We start from the raw sequence: 25,009 nt of genomic DNA, 5'->3' as shown, positions 1-25,009 counted from the left end.
GAATCATAGAATCGATTGGGTTGGAAAAGACCTCCGAGATCATCGAGTCCAACCCTTGGTCCAAATCCAGTCCATTTACTAGATCATGGCACTCAATGCCACGTCCAATCTGCGTTTAAAAATCTCCAGGGATGGTGAATCCACCACCTCTCTGGGCAGCCCATTCCAATGCCTGATCACTCTCTCTGTAAAGAATTTTCTCCTGATTTCCAACTTAAATTTCCCCTGGCGGAGCTTAAGCCCGTGCCCCCTTGTCCTATTGCTGAGTGCCTGAGAGAAGAGACCAACCCCCACCTGGCTAGAACTTCCCTTCAGGTAGTTATAGACGGTGATGAGGTCACCTCTGAGCCTCCTCTTCTCCAGGCTAAACAACCCCAGCTCCCTCAGCCTCTCCCCATAGGACTTATGCTCCAGTCCCTTCACCAGCCTTGTTGCTCTTCTCTGGACCCGCTCCAGCACCTCAATATCCTTTCTGAACTGAGGGGCCCAGAACTGAACACAATACTCAAGGTGTGGCCTCACCAACGCAGAGTACAGGGGAAGGATCACTTCCCTGCTCCTGCTGGCCACGCTATTTTTGATACAGGACAAGATCCCATTGGCCTTCTTGGCCACCTGGGCACACTGTTGGCTCATGTTGAGCTTCCTGTCAATTAGTACCCCCAGGTCCCTTTCTGCCTGGCTGCTCTTCAGCCACTCTTTGCCCAGCCTGTAGCGCTGCATGGGGTTGTTGTGGCCAAAGTGCAGGACCCGGCACTTGGCTTTATTGAACTTCATCCCATTGGAATCAGCCCATCTCTCAAGTCTATCCAGATCCCTCTGCAGAGCCCTCCTGCCTTCCAGCAGGTCGACACTCCCTCCCAATTTAGTGTCATCAGCAAATTTGCTGATGATACACTCAATCCCCTCATCTAAATCATCTATAAAGATGTTAAACAGGACTGGGCCCAACACTGATCCCTGGGGAACACCACTGGTGACCGGCCGCCAGCTGGATGCAGCTCCATTCACCAGCACTCTGCTACTGATACCTCTCAAAGAGACTAAGTAGAAAAAAAACAGACAAACAAGCAAAAAAGATGGCTGTGTAAAATGGGTATGTATAAGAAGATATGGCTATTTGTGCATGGACACTTTGTTCTAAGGTCCGAATTCCTACAGAATGCACATGCAAGACTGGCAGCACATGAAACATGCTTATTGCTGCTTCTCCAAAAACTGTAAAGAAATCATACCTGGAGGAGCTTGAAGACAAAATCCTGCATGCAGCTTGATACGAATGGAGTTCCACAGGGATTGGTATTTGGACTTTAACGTCTTTGTCAGTGACATGACCGTGGGATTGAATGCAGCCTCAGCAAGTTTGCTGACAACACTAAGCTGTGTTTGGTGCAGTTTGTGCAGTTGAAACACTGGAGGGAAGGGATGCCATCCAGAGGGACCAGGATAGACTTGAGAGGAGGGTCTGTGTGAACCTCATGAAGTTCAACAAGGCCAAGTACAAGGTGCTGCACCTAGGTTAGGGCAATCCCAAGGACAAGTACAGGCTGGGCAGAGAATGGACTGAGAGCAGCACTCCCAAGAAGGAGGAGAAGAACTTGGGAGTGCTGGTGGATAAGAGGCTCAACATGGCAATGTGCACTTGCAGTCCAGAACGCCAGTTGTATCCTGGGCTGATCAAAAGCATTGTGGCCAGCAGAGCAAGAGAGGTGATTCTAACCCTCTATTCTGCTCCTGAGAGATCCCACATGGAGTACTGCGTCCAGCTCTGAGGCCTCCAATGTAAGAAAGACGTGGACCCCCACTGGAGCAAGTTCATAGGAAGGGCATGACAATGATCAGGGGTCTGGAGAACCTCTCCTACAAAGGACAGGCTGAGAGAGTTGGGGTTGTTTAGCCTGGAGAGGAGAAGGCTCTGGGAAGACCTTATAGTACCTTCCAGTGCCTAAAGGGATTCTAAAAGGGAGCTGAGAGGAACTTTTTACAAGGGCATGGAGTGATAGAACAAGGAGGAATGGTTTCAAACTGAGTGAGGGTGGATTTAGGTTAGATACTAAGAACAAATTCTTTACTGTGAGGGTTCACTCACTGGCACAGGTTGCCCAGAGGAGTTGTGGTTGCCCCATCCCCAGAAGTGTTCAAGGCCAGGCTGGATGGGGCTCTGAGCAACCTGGTCTAGTGGAAGGTGTCCCTGTCCATGATGGGGGGATTGGAACTAGGTGATCTTTAAAGTCCCTTCCAACCAAAACCATTACTCTGATTATTCACCTCAAAGCTCCTTATGTACTTGCAATAACTTAGTTACTCTTGTCCCCATGGAATATGGTAATGAAACAGGATTGGAGAAAAAACCTGCTCGAAATGTATACCCGGGAAAAGGCGGGCAGAAGCACTGAGTGCTAAGGAGAGAGGATGCTGCTAACCGTGGAACCATTAACCCTGAAATACAAGATGATGTCTTTCATCTGCATTTGGAAGGAGATTTCTATGCATCTGGACCTTGGTGAGGGGGACACAGGAATGTTCTTGGAGGCTCAAGGTGGCCAGATGTTCTCATGTGCAGAACATGAGCCTGAGAAAATGATTGAGCAGACAAGTATTGCCCATTCTACAAAACAGTTAAGCTGTATCCTCCTCTGCAATACCATCTGCTGTGGGGGTCACCTCTCCACAACATCTATGTCCTTCAGACTCCTGGGTCTGGAGCCCCTTCTGGAGGAGGGTCTGTTTACACAGTTGTCATCAAACTACTCAGTAGAACAGAAATTGTTCAGGCCAAGTTGGTGCTCACAAGACAACAGGGAACACAGGAATATCACCTGGTTCATCCCGTGAGAGCAGACTGGCCTCTAAACAGCATCTAAAATTCCTGTTCTTTCTGGACAATAGTAGTATCTACCAGGAGCCTGTCTTATGTGTCAGTGTCTGCTGCATGAGCTAACACAAAAATGAGTAAAAGACAAGTATTGTTTAAATACATATGGAGCGCTAGGACAAATTCATCACCCTTTACACAGAATATTATGAGTAGGAAGGGACCTATAATTAAAGGTGAGTAGACTCTGGAGATTTTAGGAACATCCAGATATTGCAGGTATCTTTACTTCTTTATTTAGAGTAGTTCCAGGGGGGATGTTAGTATGTTTGTTTCCATAGAGGGAGGATGAATACAGACCCCTGGATTTTCTGATATAGTCCCACTAAGATGGTGATTGCTAATTTGAAGTATGAACAGCAACAGGCACTGTGTGAGGAACTGCCTTTTCTTTAGGGAAAGAATGCAGAGATGGATAGAGACATTAGAGCTGAGATCTCACCGGTTTTGATGGCATCTTATTATCTCGTCTGGCAACCCTCCTCTTCTTCCCTTACCAAACACATACACACAGTGCAACTCTCGGCATCAGCATGGAGCAGAGCATTACGTGTCTAGACATTTACCATGTGCATTTCAACTTAAATGGTCTGGCATGGAGCACCCACAAACCTTCAGATAATAGCACAGTTGTCTGCATAGATGTAGGGTGTGTGCATGTTTTGGCAAGCAAATATTACTCTTTTCTTCCTGTATCATCTCAGTGACAGAATTCTGGCAAAAGGGCTTGTGCCTGCACAGATGGCTATTTTGTATGATTTTGCAGTGTTTCTGCTGTGAGTGTGGCATCAGGTAAACAGAATACAAAGATCATTTTTTTGAAAGGAACCTTCATTGCTGAGGTGCTGCATGTTCACATAGCTAGCCTGCATCTCCTGAAATATGGTTAGAAAATAAACTCTTCAGTAAGCTCCAAAAGAGGGAGACAAAAGGAATATTAGGGGTGAGGAAGCAGGACTGAGATTTAGGTGCCAGATCTCCTCTGTGTTTGTCAGTTACTGGTGTACCTACAGCAGCACTGAGTCTGGACAGGCAGCCTGTGAGTTACACACATAAAAATTCAATCTTGTGGCACTTGATCCAGAACCTTTCAGTGTTGATATGATTATAACCCAGAGCAGCAGTGCTTGCAAAGGCCCTTCTGGATATGGGGTGTATGTTTCTGGCCACTTAATGCTTTTCCAAATTGTGTCTGACAGGTCCCAGAGAGAACTCCTGTCCACACTCGGTAAGGGTGTAGGTTTTATTAGTGTTTCCTGGTGATGCCCCAACAAGTCCTCCAAGTACTTCACAAGATGTTCAGGCATAACTCTTAAAGCATCACTCAGCTGCTGACAGGCAATGGTGGGCAAAGGGCTTTGTGTTTTGGTAGGCAGCAGCTGAAGTCAGCAATGAAGGCAGGATGGGAATACCCTTATCTTTAAACAGAACCCATCCACTGGTGTGGTATTGAACTAAGATTCCAGACTTTTCCAGGAGTCCTCCACACTGTCCAAGAATGAAAGGGATAAACTGGTTTCTTCCAGACAAAAGAAAGCAAATTATGCTGAGTAAAAAAAAAAAAAAAAAAAAAATCAGAAGCAAGGATGCTATATTTTCTGCAGGAGTTGAAGGCAGGTAACTCTTGTTCCACCCTTCCAATGATACAACAGCCTTACAGATGGTAGGTGATACCTCCCTGCCATCACAAAACCGTAATTTTATTTCATTTTAATTTCATATGTGTTTCCTTTTCTGCAAGTACTAGAGCTGCACGCTGCTCACCACAACCAGCGCTTTCTGATCTGGCTACATTTTCAAGCATTGGAGCAACTCATGCCATTTTTTGTAGTTTATGAGGACAAGGTATCTAGTAGGGAGAAAAGGAAAAAGTGATACAGACTTCAATGGACACCACCATGTATAGAGTATGAAACATTCCAGAATGGCCATCTGTGTACCATGTTCTGTTGTGACACTTGACTCACTGTCCCTGTTCAGGACTGAGGTAACACTAACAAGAAGCTGTTACTCTTAGCACTATCAAGTATCAGAATTTAGCTCAAACTAGATACACCAATTTTGAAAATCTGGAATATGGAGAAACTGGGAAGTATGACTTCATTTCTTAGCACATGATAAACCCTGCCTTGGGAAGCCAGAAGCAATATAAGTCTCTGTCTGCTGTTGCAGTTCAATAAATTGCCTGAGTAATACTGGGATTCAAGAAATGGCCACAATAATTTTCACACCCAGGCCTGTCAGAAGTTAATTAATGACTGTGGGATTAATTGCAGTGTGATAATTCCAGTGAGGCTGATGCTGTTGTGCCCTCCAGGACAAGCAGCATTGTATGGTTAGGCTCTTGATTTTAGCAGGCTGTTTCCCAAAATGCTCTTAATGCTCTCAGAAGTCCTTGGATAAGCTACCATGAAGCAGTCGGAGCTTGCAAGATGGCAAGCAGCTTGTAGGGAAATGTGGGCCTCAATGTTACTAATCCATGGGCTGGGCAAAATCTGCAACAATAGAAACATCTTTTTAAAATCATATATTCCCATAGTTACACCTCTGCAATTGCAGTAACAGTTAGCAGTGGCTGAAAAATCAAAGGTTAGAAGGAGAAATCCAACATCTCCCTCCTCTTGACTCTGAAGTGTACCACCTCTTCCTTTTTCCTGCAACACTGAGGTGGTTGCTGTGGGGATCACTAGCTCAGTGCATGCAAAACAACCTTTCACAGCTAAATTCATTGGGCTGCAAAATCCCATTAGCTTCAGTCCAGTAAAAAGTAGATCTAATAAAGTATAGTAGATCTAATAAAATTATAGTGGTATCATAAAAATGCATTACTTTTTCATAAAGGATATTAAGTGTCTGAACATCTATAAAAAGATTCTCCATCAATCCTCTACTTTCATTTCCTGCCTGTAGGACTAAAGCTCTCCTTGGAAATGCATGCTGCATGTCTTCACTTAACTCCTGGTATTCATCAAGATGCACCTGCCTTTGGTCCACTGAAGCAACAAGATCTGATTCTGTTGTGCCTGACTGGATGAAGAAAGTGGATATGAGTTTAAAATACGATTTGACTGGCATTGGCTGTCCAGCTTGCACAGACACCTGTGGTGGAGAGATGCACTGGCAGTACAGTGTCAGGCTGTATATGAATAGAGTGAGTTTTTCACCGGCCCCAGAGTCAATTAACAAAGGAAAAACCTTTGCCTTTGCCATCCTCCCACTGTTTCTACAGCAAGGCAAGAGCTGCTGTGTTACTTCCTCTCTATTACTGGCTCTGTGTGACATTTTTAGCTTTGCAGCAACCTCAGGGTGACTTCTTGTTATGCGCCTTCTGCCACATCTGAGTTTTCAGTGCAAAAATTCATGAGAAACCATCAGGGAAGTTCATCTTTCTTACATTCTTCACATTTTGTGAAAAACAAGTTGGTATTAGTCAGAAATGGTGGCAACATGGCGCTAGGATAAGCTACTTTTATCCTCTTTATTTGTTTTCTAGAATATTCAATTAAGGTCAACAAATTTCTTGTCTTTAATTTTGATGACTTCAAGTTCCTGTGTGTCAGTGCTGTGAGCTCCACCACCACCTAGGCCACTCCCTGTGCTCTCAATGTATGGAGACACAGGTGCATGACCAAAGGACTCAGAGATTATATGGACATCACTAAGGTCAGAAAACTTAGCAAAATACCAGGTTTTTTCAGTGCTGGGAGCCAGCCCTATGGCCAAATGAAGTTATCACAAAGTTTAAAAAGAGATGAGATTTCAGCCTTCTTTATAGCCTTGTGCTTTTGGGGATTTTCCAAGTTTTTCTTAATAATCCTGTAACCTTTTCTAACTCACACCCTGTTTCCTTTATGGTTGAGCCAGGGTGATGCTAAAGATTTCCTTGTATGTAACACTTTGCACAACCTTGGTCTCATGCTCCAGGTGACAGAATTTCCCATTGTTACCCTAAGGGACTAAGTGTTCGCACAATTTCTGCTTCTTGAGCATTTGAGGACTTTTCTCCAAAAATGAACTCCCAGAAACATCAGTGTTCACCCCATTCCAAAAATAAGGACTATGGCTAAGGTGCAAAGTATAAAAGCCCCATTCACATTTTTATAACTAAGTTTCTCTGTTAGGTTAATCTAAGACATTGGCAAGCTAAAACAGCTTGAGTGCCAGCCTGATTGCAATACTGACATCTCATGGCTAAAAGAAGCAGCTCCTACTGCTTCTCCTTTTTCTCCTCTTAGTCCTCCTTCACCTACTTTTCCTTCTTCACCTGAAATGTATCTATTTCCCTATGTATGATGTTATTGTGAAAGTACAGAGTATTACACCCAAGTGGTAGGTAACACATTTACCCATGGTCACTTCAGTGTGACTGGAACCTTCATTCACTTCAAAAAAGCCAGGAATTGGTCTTCTTTCTTTTGAATCTGGATTTCTATAGCTGGTGTGACAGTCAAATGCTCAGCATCTTTTGAAAATGAAAGCACTTTAAGGTGTCTCAAGTCTGGCACCCAAATGATGTAATTTGCAAAAATCGGTGGTGAGTTGTAAAAATAATTGCCTTAAACTTTCTTTTTTTCCTCCCCCCCCCCCCCCCCCAAGATATGGCTTGATACACTCTCTGTTGAGAGGAAAACTTTATTTCAGCTGGAGCTGCAACAAGCCTTTAAGCCACAAACAAAGAAAACCTAGGAGACTTGAAACAGAGTTGGGGACGTGAAATTTGACTATAGAAGCTGATTACCTTCTATTCTAATGGAAAGGTATGGCTTTTTTTTCCTACTGTGTTGCAGTGCTGTAAGAGGATTGATGAAGTTTACCAAGCCCACTATAAAGACATTAATTCTTCTAGTACTGTATAATACCTTGAAATAACTACTTCAGTTCAATAGGTATATGATTGCAAAGATAAAATAATGGCATTTAATTGTAATTTTTTTTGAAAGACAGTTTCTCCTTCCCTCAGATTGTTTGAATGCTCTTTATTTAAAATATTAGTTTGATTTGTACGCTCTGTATGTTGTAATATATAGTATTGTTTCTGTCTTTTGAATGATTTTGCATAGCATTATTTTAAAGAAAGCAATTCACTGGATATTGAAATACTGAGTAGCGTCAACTTTAGGAGGGGAAACATCTGCTAGGAGAAGCTGCTACCTACAACCCTCAAAGGCTGTGGACATTATTTTTCATTGTCAGAGTGTTCTAAAGAGTCTGCTCCTGAGAAGTCTTGGCAGCCTTTGCTGGAGTAGGCAGAGGATTTTCAGGATTTCCAGACATACTGAAGACATGCATGAAGGAGCTCCTTCTGCCTGGAAGGGTTTCAAGGGTGCATCGTGGGCATTACTTCCAGAGGAAAAATGATATTTGACTGTTACGACCCATCCCAGAAGGAGAGGGTAACCCAGGTTCTTATTAATAAATCCCTTGGGGTGGATTAGAGTGAATGATCGGTGTTTGTAAACATATATATGTAGGGTTTATTTCAGAACAATTTGTTTCAAAGGTAAACAGGTATGTTGCCATTTTGGGTGTTATCATCTATAGTAATATAGCAATATTAAAGCATCTATAGCAATATAGCAATATTAAAGCATCTATAGCAATATAGCAACATTAAAGCATAGCAATATAGCATTTATTAAAGCATAGCAATATTAAAGCACCTATAGCAATAAAGCTATAGTGCTATTAAAGCATAAAGTAAAACATCTATAGCAACATTGTAACATTAAAGCATAACCATCTATAGCAGTAAAGCATTATTAAACCATAGAGATAACACTTAAGGAAACACATAAGGGAGAGAAAGGGAAAGAAAGGATAAGGGTGGAAAGATGTATATAGTCATGTCCCAGTGGATCCAGCGATGAAACCTGGTAGTCGCAGCTTTGATGTCTGCTGATTGAAGTGATGGTCTTGATCTGTTGGGGGGGCAGGGGAGAGGCCCACCAAATTCAAAGATGTTATGAGTTATTATACACTTCCACCACAAGGAACACCTTGTACCTCCCCAGCCCAGGGAGTTTTACAACTGATAGTGTCACAGGACATGTCATGAGTCTCTGACATCTCCTAAGACAGTTGCAGTTGCCTGTTGTGTCAGCATCAGTCCTGGTGCATCATGGTCTGACATTTGAGATGCGTAGCCCAGGCTGGATGCACAGAGTTGTCATGTGAAGGGGGGACATTGGCATGATAAGAGGGATTCTCCCACCTTGCAGGATTTGCCTCTTCTTAGCCTCTTATCTGGAAATCCAGTTTGTAGTTTCAGTTATGCATCTGCACCCAGGACAGTTGGACAATGGCAGCAAGTTGTCTGATCTGAAGGTCCTTTGGCAGTATTTAGGGAGGAGTGGGCTTTGCTGGGTGAGCAGCTGCTTCTTTTCAGTTTGTAAAAGTCTTTTGGTGATCTTAGAATGTGTAAGGCATTAACTGTTTCAGTTTCTGACACTGACATAATTTTATTTTGCTTCATGGGTGATGGTAAAGTGCATTCCTTGTTAAAAAATACCATTCTGTGCCCTGATGAGCAAATCACCATTTAAGAGCAAGGAAAAGCAGAAGTTGGGTTGGGATAACATTTATTTGTCTTTTAAAGGAGCAGGAAAAGCTGTTTTAACACAAAAAACATTTTGAAGTTTGAGTACACTCAGAAAATCAGACTTTTTGTTCAGTAACTGATTGAGGAACCTCCTTCATAGGTGCTAGAGCTCCACCTGCAGTCACGGCCAGTGAGCAGGTTGGGACCTTCTGGTGGTCATCGGCAGTAAAAGTGGTCATGGTGTGGTTTCCTTAGGCACGAATAGAAAGTATGAAATTCCCAGTAACTCTTCCCTCTAATTTCTACAAGGTTTTTTCCCCTAATTTCATTGCTCAGTTGATGTGGCTGTATTTGGTGGGTCAGGAATGCTCTGTGCTGGACTCCAGAGGCCTGGCCCTGTGGCAGCACAGGGTGGAGGGTATCCTAGAGAAGACCTCAGCTCCCTTTTCTGCCCATGTGCCCACCAGGGGAAACCTGATGTTGCAGGAGAGGCAGGCACTTGCCTGGGTTCAGACCTCTGCAAAAACAACTTGTTCCATACATTAGCATAGGGAACATACAGAACAATAGCACTGGTGGGTTTAAGGCACTGTGGTAGGGACTACTGTGGTTTTCCACGCTTTGCAAAGGACTGAATATTCTGTATGTGAAAACTGAATAAATCCCCAGGGTTAGTAGGTAGAGTGCCTTTGAGTCCTTCAGTGTGTGGCCCTCTTCTTTGTCTCCTGCAGTGGCATCTGATCCCATAGAGGAAATACAGAGCAACAAAGCACTATGTGGTGGGGTTTTTTAATAATGACATAAAGTGAGTGAGAAAAAAAAGCTACTGAGTGAAGAAGACTTGATTTGGATTTTTTCTCACTGTATGTCTTATTCCTTTGCTTGATGTCCTTGAGTTTGAGGATTTGATGTCTTGGTTGCTCTGAAATAAAAGCAGAATCGCCTCTGTAAACTGTGGAACCACTATGAACTGTACTGTTACAGAAATTACTTGAATATGGGGAAGAATATGTGCTGTTTAACTGTCAATTTTTGTCAAAGGGAACTTTTGCCTATTAGCTAAACTTCTTCCTCAGTAGTGATGTTCTTGCCATCAAACAGGACCCCCAAGTTCTTTTCTGCAGCACTGCTCTCCAGCCTCTCATTCCCTAGTCTATACACACCAGTGGTGTCCTGTCCCAGGTGCAGAATTGTTAAATTTCATACAGTTAGTGATTGCCTATCTCCCTAATTTGTCGAGGTCTCTCTGCAGGGACTCTCTGCCAGAGAGGGAGTCACAGACATAGAGAACCCATCAATTGTAAACACATGCATGTCTTTCTACAATGCAAGATGGGGGACATGGGTTAATGAAGATATTGGGGGAGAGGGGATGTTCTTATCTTTTTGAGGTATCTCACCACTGAGACCTGCTAGGCACAGAGAATGGGTACATGGGCAGCCTCAGCACATACTGAACAGAAGTGAAAGCATTAGTACACGGAGATTTGGGTTCTCATGTGTACTCTGACAACACATAACTAGAGGGCCTCAGCAAGGCCTCCCCTTCTGTGACTCAGCTGATGTTTCTGTTCAGTGAGGAAAACCATAGCTACTGCTTGGTAAGGCTATTCCATAAGCTTGGCGACAGAACAGCATAAAAGAGCTGCTCTGCACTTGGAACCAACATTCACTGCAAGGAGTGCTCTACTGAAAAACTAAGACATTCCCACCTTTCCCCTGCCATGCCAGAATAAAGCAGAACACTACAGCATAATTGCTGATCATCATCTAACTACTAATGACACAAAAATATTTCAATAGATTTGCCTGCAACTGGAATCTCTAAGTCACCAAAGGATCATTCCTCCTTCATCTGAGTTTTGAATTGTTTTCACTTCCACAGTCACTGAACACAAAAGAATGAAAAACACAATCCCCACCCATTATGCGAATTACCAGCATTATGAGATGCAGGAAAGCTAACATTTGCTGGTAAATAATGCATTGTATGTCAAATTGGTAAGAACCCCAGCTGTGATTCAGAGTTTTGCTTTGTTCCTCATGAAAATGGTCTCACTTTTGAAAAGCTGTCATATTTATAGGGGACTGCAAGGTATATTTTGTTACTCACTGAAACTATTACTTATGGGGATATTTCTGAAATCAATTTGGCTGTCAGAAGACTATAGTTTATACTATGCTGTATGCATTATGAAATCCCATCGGTAGATTTCCTTCTGGCACTTGAAACCAGTTTTGTAGGAAATAGCTGATAGAAAAGAAAAACAGATAAGGCTGGGGAGGGTGAAGGAGACCAGGAATTGGCTTTCATTGCTCTAAGTATCAAAAGCAAGGAAGAAATCTACAGTGACATATTTACATGAATCTATAATGACATGTCTACGTGCAATGTACAATTCACACTGATCACACATTACAAAACTGGGAGGCAGTGAATTGTTGTCTTCTGAGCAAGGGAAAAGCCCTGTATTAATTCTATTTGGGTGTGAACTACTAAGAGGAGATGGAACTCTACTCCAGTTTGGAATTATGCTTGTCCTGACCATGCATAAAAATACTGACTGTAACGGGAGAGGCATTTTCCTGACCCACTCTCTGTCCACCACCCCTTTCAGAGGTGTCTGTACACAAAGACCATCCATCAGAGTAGCTGTGTTCTCTTAACTTTTTCCTTACAATTCATGTGTCATTTTGGTTACCATATGTTCCCTCAAACACAGGTATCAGCATCAGTTTCAGCAGAAGTCCTTTCAGCAGAAGGACTGACTGACTATCCTTCAAGAAAACTTGCTATTTGAACTGATTTGTCAGGAGGAATCATCACCGCTGTGAATTTGATCATAAGGAATCATCCAGCTGCTTTCTCACACACTCTTCCTGATTCTCAGTGTAAGCTTAAGCAGACACAAGGTGAAAGAACATTGCCTGCATAAGACAACTGTTCTTAGCAATACTTCTTCAGCAATACACCAAGCCTTGTTTTAACTATCATAAGGCTCAAGAGGATGCTTTGAGATAGTCACTGCCTGCAAATTCTGTAAGTGAAGCCATAAAAAGTTGTGCATTGTCTGCATTTCCTTGTATCATTTCAAGCTCATGTTCCCCATTGCCTGGTTCATAATCAACATCTTCCCCTTCTTTCTAAAGAGGATGGTAAAACCCCAGCCTCTTCATGCATTTCTACAAGGCTTGGGTCAGAGCACTAACTTCTCTGCTATGCAGCAAGACAATAAATGACCTCTGGCCTTTACGTGACAAAAGTGATCTAATAAAGGACTGGAGCCATCTGAAGTCTCTACATCAGAGAGGGCTCTGCCTCATGAGCAGTGCTACCCAAGTTGTGTTCCCAGGACATGCAAATTACAGCTGGCTTGTCAAGTGCTGATGGCACATGAAGGCAAAAGCAGCATTTACCAACTTTAACTGATTGAACACATCAGTGCAATTAGGGAGTTCTAGGCTAGCAACCTCAGGGAGTGTAATTTCTTTCCAGCAGTGAGTTTCATCCAGTATTTCGTGTTCTGATGTAAAGTGCAAATGTAATATCAGGTACTATTGAGCAGTTTCATACCAGTGCTTCTATGACCTCAGCAGTATGAAAATACTAAGGAAAAATAGAGACTAAAAGACTGTAGTAGTAGGAAACCACACATGGTTCTACAGGCCAAGCTTCTTGGGTTAAACAGAGCATTTTCCAGAGCCTAAAGTGGTGGGGAAATGGTGAGTGACTTTGGAAAATAAGGATGTGGAGAGAAAGCTTGTCTAATGGAAGAAAAACAGCACAGAGCTAAGAAATAAACTGTGGTTCAGCTCTTTCAGTGCTTCAGTGCAACATCTTTGACCTCTTTACCTCATCTGTTCTCGAGAGATTATGACTGCCACCACTTAGAAAATCTGACCTCACTGTGTGTTAGCCCAGTACTGTGACCTGCTCCCACCCTACCATCCAGCTCCAATACAGACTCTACTCCGACCATCTGTGTTGAGTAGAAAAGCCACTTACTAGCATACCAAATGAAATAAAATGACTCTTGAGTCATGTGCGTTAAGATACCTTTAAGTACAGAGGTCACCACTAGATTACAAGCCTTCCGTTTTCGTATGATCAAGTTAATGGTCACTGCCAGAAGCAAGACATCCCAGACACTTTGAGGTTCACCCATATTCTAACTAATAATGATTTGAACATGAGGTTCCAGCAGGAGAAAGGATTTTGCTGAAATTACAGTACAGGGATAGATTAATGGGTTTAACACTGATTAATAGTGGAAAAGAAAAAAAAGAGTGGCAAGACAAACTGATCCATCTGACACTAACTGCTACAGTCTGAGGTTTCTAGGATAGAAGCTTCCATATACATAATTTGTATATTTGACAGTTAATTATATCTACATATATCACCAAGACCTTCACAATTACATAGAATAATTTGAGGCATTATAACTTAAAAATATAACAACAGCTGTGCTAATGTGTCCCCTTTTGAATACCTTCATCCCCAAGCCCAGGCCCTGAATTTCCAAAAGCAAATTTTTCAATACCCAAAGTGAAAACAACACAGCCAGCAAGTGTTAACTCCTTCAGTGGGGCAACTATAACTTTCCAAAGAAGGATTTTTATTGTTTCATTGCCTAGATCCTATGGAGTCTGTACAGCAACACTGAGAGATTCTATAGCTCAAATGGTTAGCAGAGAGCTCCTTTAATGTTAAATTCAACTAAAATATAAAATCCAAACTTTCTGCTGTGTCTGCTTTAACTTCTCCACCTTTGTATGTTTCCAGGCTTGGACTGATTCATAGGTGCCTTTTCTACACTGAGATTCTTCTGCTCTTTTTCTTCAAAGCATCTAAGATACTCAGGTCACACTGCAGAATAATGAGTAGTCAGAACAATTTCATAGAGTAGTTACTCTTGGTAATTAAAAAGAAAAAGCTACACAGAGCCAAACATTGAACCTGGAAGTGACTTCTTTCTCCATTGCCCAGAAAACTCACCATAGTTCCCATAACTCACCACATCAGAACCCTCAAAAAAGCACATGGTATGAATACTTCATGTTAAAATTGCACATCTTTAAGCTCTATCAGGCTGGCTCCACAAGATTCTCCTTCTTTAAAATGTTTCAGTATGCTCCAGTTTCTGCAAAGGTCTATACTCAGCAGTGGTATATGAGAGCAGTGGCATTTTCCTCATACCTGCACCCTCTCTTGGTACTTGTTCTGTACTCATGAGTAATAGAAATGTTAACAGTGCTTATAGTTCAGTAGGGCTTATTGGGTTGAGGTAATCCCCTGCAAATGAAAACAGGATACCCCAGATGTCCCTAAGGAAATTTTTAGACTACAAGCCTGGAAACTTCATGGGACACCTTGGTTTCTGCAAAGGACAAAAATTGTTGTTCAACAACACTACTTCCCCATCATTAGAGCTCACACTCCTGAAAGATAATTCCAAAAATACAGAAAAAAACAGATTTTAAGATATGTAATTCTTTACATATCTTCAAGAAATTCAAGGGTCAGACAGCTCCTGCTAGGGACAAAAATCAGATCTTGAAGTTCTGAGAAACAACATTCCTCATTCTGCCTCAAGTCGAGGTAAGACAGGAAGAATGAGATTTCCAAACGCAGAGTCTTGAGTTATGAAGTATCCTGAGGAATGTGCGTGTGCATGCTGTAAAGAGAAAAGCATTTGTTAAAGCATAATTCCCTGTAGCACTGACATAATTTAAGACTTCAAGGCTTCTGCAGCATTAATTATTTATTTCTCCCAGTCTGCTCCTCAATTCTGATAGTCAAATTCAAACCCAGCATTTTAAATCAGTCACACTGGAACAGGGCCCACCACGGCAATTAACTTGGACATTCCCTGCTGTTCTTTTCAGCAAATCCCATGGAGGTGGGGCTAGTGGTAAATCAACTCCTATTTCTCTCCTTTGCCTAGACCCCATGTTTCCACTCCCATATAAAACAAACTTAGGTCTTGATTTGTGACAGCTACTGCAGAAATTGCCAGAATTGTGCATGACCGTCCCACAACCTGAGCCTGCACGTACAAATAACATGTGACCAGACACATTTTGGTACAACATGGGACACCAGCATTCTGCTCACAAGACATTTATGCTTGTTCACCTGAGGGGGGCAGCTGCTGTGTAAGATAGCTCTGGACAATCTTTGTGAAATCCTACATACCCCTTTCCTGTTAGTTTGCTAACTTACTGGACTCCGGCAATTTACGTGGCCTGCATATTCCTTCCTTCCACCACTAGGGAAAAGCCTTACTGGATATCAATTTAGATTCAGCCAGCAGCATACCCTTGTGGTGATCAAGGCTAACCAGCACAGTGGGCTGCATCATTGACAGCACAGCCAGCAGGCCAAGGGAAGCTATTTGAGTTCAGTTTGAGACAGAAACTGGAGGGAGCTCAACAGAGACACAAAGAGACAGCTGTGGGGCTGGATGGAGCTCTTGACATCCAAGGAGATGGCCTTTCAGTATCTCTAGATGCAGGGCTGCACATCTAAACCAGGGCCAAGCTAAACTCTGACTGTATCAGTTTACCTGCAGTGCAGCCTTCTGCTGTGCTGCAATGTGCTGTTGCTCAGCATGATCACGGAAATCCTTGTTCAGAGGTGATCTTGAAAGTGCAATGCTGCAAAAAAGAACAAGATGGTATGATACAGACCACAGACAAAACATGTGTCCTTGCCATTCTAGCCACAGATTCCGTGACTTCCTCAACTCACAGTTTATTCGACTCATGCCTTGACAATTGGTAATTACTGTTTGGAATTACTACTTGTTCATATAAGAGAAAAAAAGGTAAATGGAGTGACTATAGCTGTATCATTTGAGACATCATAAACAACTTATGCCAAACTACACCTGAAGTGTATAGTGGATTTTGCTCATGGGTTGAGTCCCACTGAAGTCAGTGAAACCACTGGGGTGCCGCATTAGACAATGTCAGCAATTTTTCAAACAACAGCTTGGTGCTTTCAGCACTACTCAGTCACCAAGTGACTGTTCTAAACAACTGTGATAAACAGAAGCACTAAAAAGAGTTCTGCAGACTTCAGTAAAAGAACAGTTCTTTGGCAGCTGGTGGCAGCTTCTACTTATGGTAGCTCACTACTTATGGTAAAGGAGTTTCTTGTTGATGTTAACTGAAATAATTATCCCCTATCGATAGCTGGGAGTACCTGAAACTGATTTAGCTTATCTATCTCAGCACAGCATACGTAAGGTTTCAAATTAAAATTTATAAATGTTTTTTCTTGTCTTTTAGATCTTAGGACTTGTCCACCTTCTTAAGCAAAAAAAGACATAAAAAGCATTCCCAACTCTATAAAAGTAATGGATGTAAATCAGTGAGCACTGCCATTAGAAATGTATCGCAACACAATTCACAACTACCTTTGAAATTGTCACTGCAGACGTGCTGAAAGCCCAGCTCTCCCCAGTCACAGAGGAAAAAGTACAAATGACAAGGGATCCAAGCAAACTCATCAACTGAACTTTCCCAGCAGCTTCAATGTCAACAGCTGATTTAGTAAATGAGTTTTTGAAAAGCAGTCATGCTCATGAATGATCTTTAGACAAATCTACACCTAAATGTGTAACAAAAGCTGAACAATTCAGAGGATTGTTGCTTATGACAAATATTAAGATCAAGCTTCACTGATGGAGAAAAGTACTACTGAGTTTATTTAAAACAATATTTTCAATTATTTTGAAGGTATTTATTTTGCATTTATTCTGTACCCTCTAACTTTTCAATATGATTTCTGTAGATAATCTTAAGGCTTCATCATATGCTGACACTTTTCAAGAGAGGTCTTCTGTTCTTGGATAGACGATTCTTGTGCCAAGGCCAGAAATTATATTAACTCATTCACCCTTACACTGTCCATGCCCCTATAGTGCTTTAGGTAAATCAAGCTCTTTCAGTCAAGTCTGCAGAATTTTTATGGTCTCATTTCTGACAACTCTGTGGTCCGAGACCTTTGGCACAACACCAAAAAACCGTCAGCTTCTCAAAAATCACACAACAGCCCACTATGTCAAAGCAGAGAGCTTGACTGCTGCACTGTAGATTGCCCCTGCCCCCATGTTCAAAATTAGTAAATTCTAATTATGCTTACTAGCATATAGTGTTATTTGTCCCTAAAGAAAAAAGAAAGTAAACCAGTATTTCCTGAAACTCTCAGACTTGTAATGACGTATGGAAACACTGTTGCCAGGAGTCAGGGGTTGTACATAACAGCACGATATTCTGATTTTCATATCAACAATTTTGCTTGAATAATAATTGCATATAGTTACTATTAATAATTGCATATCTCGCTAAAGAAATCTAACTCAGGCAATTTCAAGTATTATGCACACTTTTTCAGATTATGAAAGAATTAAAAGTGACCTAGAATCTCTGAAAAAAAGCAGCCCTCAGACTGCACTGCACTCACTTCATGCTAACGCAGAAGTCTGAGTATCTCAAATTCTCCACATAAATTACTGCATGATTTTCTACTTACTGATTTACGATACAAATCTTATCTTTTTGCCTTGTATGGGAGAAATCCCAGCAACAGCCCTTAAACTCAAATTAGATTATTTCACCTTATGGTGTAGAATTATCCTTACAACACAGCATCTTTTATGAGATTATCTGCAGTAACATAAACTGGCTTTGTCTTGCACACAGGGAGTTTCAAGAATAACTTGATCCTGCTGTAATTATTCTTCTCTAAAACACAGTATCCTGAACCTAATGGTCTGCTACTTCCACTCCTTGTAGCATTTTAGCTTAATAATTAAATACTTTCTCAGTGCCTGCTTCCTGATTTTGCTTTATCATAGACTTTAGTACACTTGAATAAGCATATCTGCTTCTCCTATTCTCAAATGGAAATTATGTAAACCTAAATTCAGGGTGTGTAAACAATTTTAAATACTAATATGTTCCTAAAGAGCCATGTACCTCTGCCTTTTTATTAAGGATGGTCAGAAAACACTTCTAATAAGTGTTTGTGTGAGTTTACAGCTCACTTGCTGTTTGCTTTTTTCTTTTGATGTAATCAGTGATGCCCAAAAAGGTCTAAGAACATAAAATACCTGGCTCCAGGGTGATTTGTGGAAGACTGGTTTTGCATAAGTAACTTTCTCTTCTCCTTGTCTAGTTCTGCCAGGATTGCAACCCTATTTTTATTCTGGAAACCTGGTAGGAATGACAGAAAAATATTAGAGATATTTATTTTATATCTGTAGCCCAACTCTAATGTTAAGGAATTATAAATCCCTGTACAAAATTACTTTAAGATAAATACACTAACCTTCCAAGCTTTGTACCCATTTGAAAAGGCTATTAATAAATATGCTTTATTTCTCCTTTTCTCATTTTATAACATGCAATAGCTTCCATAAGCTATCATGCATATTAATACATTTTAAAATAGAGGCTTCTAACTCAAGTTAGATCCTACCCCTTCCCACAACAGCTCTGGAGCTACAATCAAGGTACACGATCAAATACTTGTATTCCAAAAAAAAGATAAACTTACCAGGTTGTAGATTTAAAATGCAGTCACTGAATGTTCAATTCAGTGATAACAATGGAGTAATATACTCACAGGGCCTAATTTCTCATGTCAATGAACTCAAACTATAACACAAGTACTATGTATGCAACAGGTAAGGACAATCACTAAGTCTGCACATGTGCTTATACAAACACTTACTATCTTTCATTCAATCTATGCAGAAAGGTTTTAGTATATATACACACTGATGTCCTTACATAAACACACTACCCTTATGGTGAGGATGATCGCGATGCTGGAATAGAGAAGCAAAATTAAACTGTCTATACACAATACAAGAACATTTGGTTTGTAAATCATCTCCCAAAGAGACCCTGTATATTACAGAAGGGGTCAGGAACTAGAGCATTCAAAAATGCCCAAAATAGCTGCCATCTATGTATTTTTCAAAGTTGCCTTCTAAATGAAAATGTGGCAAAGCTACTGTACTTACACAGGATTCTTATACAACAAAGGTTCTCCTTGCAGTCATCTCCTTTACTTCCCCCATACAAAAAGCCAAAGTCATTCCCATTGGAAACTGCTGTGTGTTGTGCCCCTGCCCTGAGCACTGTTTTAGTGACAGCACTAAAATGTGGTAGTCCACAAGCTGTTAAGGCCAGACACTTAAGGAGAGCATTAGCATGTCAAACTAAAATGATTTATTTTCAGTAGCTGCACTCAAAGTTCATTCCCTTTGAGAGACCTTCTGTTCAATTACATAACCCAGTATTCCTTTCATCTGAATGGCTCAATGAAGGAGACAGTTACCAGACAGAAACCTTCAACTCTATATAACAACTTGCATCTATACTGCCTTGCTCTCAAATCCTCACCTTTCTCTTTTACCATGCCTAACATAGGCACCCATGTGCCTCAGTGTCTCAGGAGCTCTTAAAAGGAGCAGTCTTTTGATTACATATTATAGTGGTTTTATGCAAGGTCACCCATAATCATTTTTACATTTCTTAATAGATTTTTTTTAATTACATTTAATTAACTGCTATTTTTTCTGTCTACTAATCTCTCCCTCCCACATGGCATTAGCTTCACTTAAACTATTTTGTAAGTGCATAGATTCGGGTCTTCAATGTTTCTCCACTTTTCAGGTATTGTACATTATCTCTTCTTTTGAAGACCTTGCAATTGCAATGAACCTGGAACATTAAAACACAGCCGAATGTGTGGTCTAAAACATAAAAAGGCTGAGAAATCTTGCTAACAAGCTAGGATTCAATATTCTGAGCTGCAGCTAGCCCAGATTTTACCTTCTTGTAAATTCTGGAGACAATGCCTTGACAGGATGACTGAAGCACCTCTAAGAGGGTCTGAGCTTAAGCAACCATGTCTGTATGCTCATTCTACACAGTTTTCAACCAAAAAGCTTAATACCTGACATATTACTCAGCAGCCTTCTGCTACTGCTTGCTTACCCTGAACTGCACAAATCTAAATGCATGCTTGGAATTCAGATGATACAGTGATTGAGGAAAGAAAAAGGAGACAACTTTTTAATAAAGGTTGCTGTGAGCTAAAAAAGAAAGACTAAATGTGCTTAGGTTTATCATCAAGCAGATGGTATGACTCAGAAAGGCTTGAGACATTTTAAATGCTGTTTTTAAACTGTGATAAGAAAGTGTTGAAGATTCTCACTGTTTTCTATTTTAATATGAATCTTGTTACAGTATCTTATGGCAGAAACTAGAAGGATTCAGAAAAAAAAAATATTTTTTCTTCCTTTTCTTACCTATCTACTAAGAGCTTTGTGGTGGGTTTTTTCACTTGACTGTTGTTTTTTTAAAGTAGCATTTTGCTATAAAATTCAGTGACCATCAGCAATCTGCTGTGCTGAAAAAGTCACTTGTTTAAAATTTTTTAATGGTAAGGAGAAAAAAGCCTGCTTGAGAAAGTGGAGGAGCTCATTCAACATGTACATGTTAGTGCTGCTCAGCTGAGCAATGTGAAGTTCCTACAGGTGTTTTAAACCTTTCTAAATGCAAAGCAAAACCCTTCATTTAAAAGTTAACAATGGAGGGGGTGGAACATAAGAAAGCCATTTCATAGAGAAAATCTCGCATCCTTACAAAATAATTAATCATATCTGGCAATATATAAGCAAGACTTTAATTTAGATTGTTCTCTGCCCAGGCACCCAAGACAAACCTGAAATGCCTGTAAAAGTTTCCTACTTCAATTATAAATAGAGTAATTTTTCATCTGTAGATTTGATATGTCTGTTCTGCTTTCTAGTACTAAAAATGTAGACGTCCAAAAAACAAAAGCCATCCTTAGTACAGACTGGATTCTCATCTGTGAAAGGAAGTGCAGATTTTCAAACACATTAACTTCTTAAAAAAGCTGTAAGTTTTGACTTCCCTTGATTGGGCTGAGTTGCACTACTATTTTGATTTTGAACAGTTCATGAATATTGCAGTTCATTAATATTCTTCCCTGCTTTGCAGACACAAGAGTCCTGACACAGAATGACTCATTCAAAGCAGCTAAATAGATTATTGGCAGTGTCAGATGTCAAACTGAGCACCTAGATTCTCAGATTACTCTCTAACATAGACAAATCAGGTTATTTAAAAATTAAACCCTTCTGACACCTCTGACATCAAGCATTGTACCTATGCAGGAGCTTAAAGACTACTTGCACCCATGTTCTGCACATGAAGGCATAAAATCAGAGAAAGCTGAAACCCTGCTGAGTGATACTGGCAGCTTTATGAGCTCACAGCAAGTTTCACCTTTTAAACTAATCCTAACACTTACTCTTACCACCCTATCTCACCAATATTATGTCAGTTAGTTCTAACTAACTCTGCACAGCAAGAAACAGTATTACCTTTATCTTTTTTTAAGTTCTTGCTTTTCAGCACTTCCTTTCCCTTGATTTGTTGGTTGCTTCAAATTCACAGTATATGTAATTTTTTTCTAAGACGCATTATTTTTTAAATTGTCCATAGATGTGTAACAGCACAAATATTGCCAAGTATTGCTGCAGCAGCAGTGTATTCCTGAGTACCTGGAAGTGATTTCTGTAACTTAGAAGGTGACTTCCACCCCTCAAACTATACCACTCTGGTCTATGAGCTCTGGTCTGGACAACACACAGCATGCAAGAATCTATTCCATTTCTTTCAAGTGCTGTAGACAGTCTCATGCAATCAGTTCCATGTGGCACTAACAGCCTGAAGTAACGTTTTTCATTCAAATCTGCTGGTTCTGCTGCACTTATATGCAGCTCCTCCTCAGGAGTGCTCTCCTAAGGGGTCAATGTTTAAAAGGAAGTCCAATCTGCAGAATCTTAACCTTTATAGTCCAAGTCTGTAATCAACAGAAAACTCAAATTAACTCCTAAGAAAATACCTGGTACTGATTAAAGGGACAGGATTAACTTGGTACAAAAAATTACCAAAATGGTCTACCTGTGTAGAAGGCTAATGTTTAGTTCACCCCTACAGTTCTGCTTGAATAAGTGCTATCATTCATAACCCTTCTAGTGAGTGTTTCAGTAAATTTCTTCCTTTTGTCCACAAACAGGAGGATGAATTGACTGAACAGTACTAACACATATGCCATGAAGCAAGCTAAAAAATGCAGTGTTTGTCTTAATCGTTTTCACTACTAGACTGCATCTGGCCAAGAAAGAAACCCTGAACTGTTGTTTGTATTTACCTGTTCCTTTCTCATTTTCCTAGTTGTACTATTTATAGCCTTATTTGGTAATTAAACTTGACATTGTTTCTAGAAAGCTTAGTACAAACAATTTTCACATGGTAATTACACAGTTCCTTTAGTGAGTCTCTAAAGGATATCTCAAATATAAAAACAGATTCCAAGGCTCTATTAAATTATAAGACTCTGGAATGTGGAAGGAAGCGAAGGTATTCTGGGACTAAAATCCCATCCCATCCTTCACGGTAAACCAACCTGTTTAAGAAAAAGCAGCTTTTAACTCTCTGTGACAACATTCTATTCCTTGACATGATGCTGACTTGTTATTCACAGAATAAAGCAGGATTTACCACTATGTACCAAAAACTTCTCAAGAGTTAAAATTTGTGAACAGGCAACTATCTGCAATCTGTAGCACTCCTCTTCCAACATTTCACAAAAGCTCAATATCCATTCCAAAAACTACCTTTTTTTTGTCAAGTAGCAAGTCAAATGTGTCTTTTGGACACATAATAGTGGTACCCCTCAAAGTATCATCCAGCAACACCCAGTTTTGCAGGACTGCTTTTCCAGATAAGGACTGACACACAGATGTGCATGAAGAAGTCTCTGGCTGCTGGGAAACTGAACCCAGAATTCATTTCCCATAACCAAGTAAGTGGAGAGCCATACGTGAGAAGCTCCTTTTTCCTCAGCTCTTCTATGGAAGACAAGCCTCAGAGTCCCACTAACGTTTCCAGAAAACACCTCTAGAGGGCGATTTAAGACCCTCCTTCAATTCACCGTGTGACACCCCCCAGACCCTCCTCTGCCTTTAACGCAGGTGCTTCAGCTGGATAGATGGACCATTTCCATGTTTTTAACGATTTTAAGGATGCAGTCCAGATGCATCTTTGCACAAAGAAACATTTAATTGCAGTTAGCATTATGGTTTTAATTGGCTTTTCCTCCTAGGCCTGGCCACTTTGTCTATCCTTGGACAGATATTACTGCCTGGGTCTTGCTGTTCCCATCATGATCTGGAATGCATCTGACTTCTCCTGGCTGTTCCCTGATGTTGACTGCAAGTCATGTTCAATACCAAGTGTTGGAAGCATCTGAAATAAGCTTCAGGAAATGATCACAGGACCACAGGCATGGCAGACACTTTCTAGTGCAAACATGAGGGTATGTTCAGTAATATGGAGCTCCCTAGCCATCAGTGGTCTTTTTCAACCCTTTGATGTGTGTGTGCCTTCTCCCAGAAGGACTGCTGCCATTCTGCTGCTTTCAGCCCCACCTCTCTTCCCTATCCTGATAGTTCCATTAAATAAAATTACAGTTATGGTGACTTCACAACATTTTGCACACAGACTTTTCCCTTGAATACTTAAATTAATTAAAACCTACCTTGTCCTGAAGGATTTGCTGCCATCCTTCAATTTTCAGCCCTTCTTTTATTCAACTGTAGTTCAAATCTTTTAACCCCCACAAATATCTGCAAAACAGGCACAACGTAAGATAGACATACTTCTTCAAAAGAAGAGCCTGGATTTCATTCTATTAGAGATTTTATAAACATGACAACTGTCAGAAAGCATAAGCCAAACACCGCATGCGCCCTGCTTAAAATGCATTATACAGTTTATATTGTTCTGATTGGAACCTTCAACTTGAAATATCAAGAGTTGTGCTAATTCTTTTTCAGAGTCTAGTAATTTCTATTAGTAGCAATAACAATTTCTAGTAATTTCTATTCTAGTAAGAACAACCTTTAGAGTTATTCTGGAGTCACACACGGTTTTCCCAACTGAATTTCTTCCTGACAACAGGAATGGGCTCTCCCGCTCGCCTTTCTCCCCCGCCCACGACGGATGAATAGACTGTCTCGTCCTCGCCGGGCGGGCGAGGATGCTCCATCCGGCCGGGATGGACACCTGCCCTCCGCTACCCACCTGTCCGAGGGCTCGGTGCTCCGGCTCCTAGCAGCCCCCCCGCCCTCACCCGCAGCGTAGCGGCCCCGCGGCCATCTTACCCTGCTCGCCCCGCCGCCGCGCGCTCGTGACGCGCTCTCTGCGCGACGGCTCCTCCCCATCCGGGCACTTCCCGTCGCTGCCCGGAACGGTCGGGCCGAGGGATCGGGGTGGTGAGGGCGAAGCACGGCCGCGCTCCAGGGATCTCTCCGTGCAACCTTAAGGCTCTGCTTTCCTGCCTCATCCGCCTGGGCACGGCAGCAAGCGCGGGGGCCTCACCCTCGGGTCTCGGTGTGGCGCCTCCAGGCAGCCACACGGTTAAATGGGAAAAAAATACAAGTGGAAGGGAAGGGGTCACAAAATCACTTAGGCTGGAA

The 25,009-nt window shown here is 41.3% G+C and overlaps 2 protein-coding genes and 1 long non-coding RNA gene across 4 annotated transcripts in view; 1 reads left to right on the top strand and 2 right to left on the bottom strand.

Annotated features, from left to right (window-relative positions):
* The window catches only part of KIAA1958 (KIAA1958 ortholog), a 73,025-nt gene extending 65,110 nt beyond the window's left edge, over window positions 1-7,915 (top strand). Inside the window, exon 5 of the transcript XR_010426664.1 lies at window positions 7,472-7,915. The gene's annotated coding sequence lies outside the window, so the exon portion shown is untranslated. The remainder of the gene's footprint in view (window positions 1-7,471) is intronic.
* A 570-nt stretch (window positions 7,916-8,485) lies between these two features.
* LOC135407067 (uncharacterized) overlaps window positions 8,486-25,009 on the bottom strand; it is a 64,785-nt gene continuing 48,261 nt past the window's right edge. Inside the window, exon 2 of the long non-coding RNA XR_010426669.1 lies at window positions 8,486-9,111. This is a non-coding gene — a long non-coding RNA (uncharacterized LOC135407067). The remainder of the gene's footprint in view (window positions 9,112-25,009) is intronic.
* INIP (INTS3 and NABP interacting protein) lies at window positions 13,983-24,742 on the bottom strand. 2 transcript variants are annotated; one of them, XM_064641795.1, is made up of 5 exons: window positions 24,615-24,742; window positions 24,070-24,157; window positions 18,536-18,638; window positions 15,983-16,073; window positions 13,983-15,091 (listed from the first exon to the last, which is right to left on the bottom strand). In XM_064641795.1, the coding sequence occupies exons 2-5, from the start codon at window positions 24,092-24,094 to the stop codon at window positions 14,996-14,998; spliced, it is 315 nt and encodes a 104-aa protein (XP_064497865.1). In that variant the 5' UTR covers window positions 24,095-24,157; window positions 24,615-24,742; the 3' UTR covers window positions 13,983-14,995. The 2 variants fall into 2 exon arrangements, with proteins under 2 accessions (XP_064497865.1, XP_064497866.1); XM_064641796.1 differs by having other exon boundaries at window positions 24,070-24,175; window positions 24,646-24,686.

Source organism: Pseudopipra pipra, chromosome Z (genome assembly GCF_036250125.1).
Source record: "Pseudopipra pipra isolate bDixPip1 chromosome Z, bDixPip1.hap1, whole genome shotgun sequence".
NCBI classification, from domain to species: domain Eukaryota; kingdom Metazoa; phylum Chordata; class Aves; order Passeriformes; family Pipridae; genus Pseudopipra; species Pseudopipra pipra.
The sequence above is the reverse complement of the archived record's forward strand: the minus strand, read 5'-3'. Positions and strand labels throughout refer to the sequence as shown.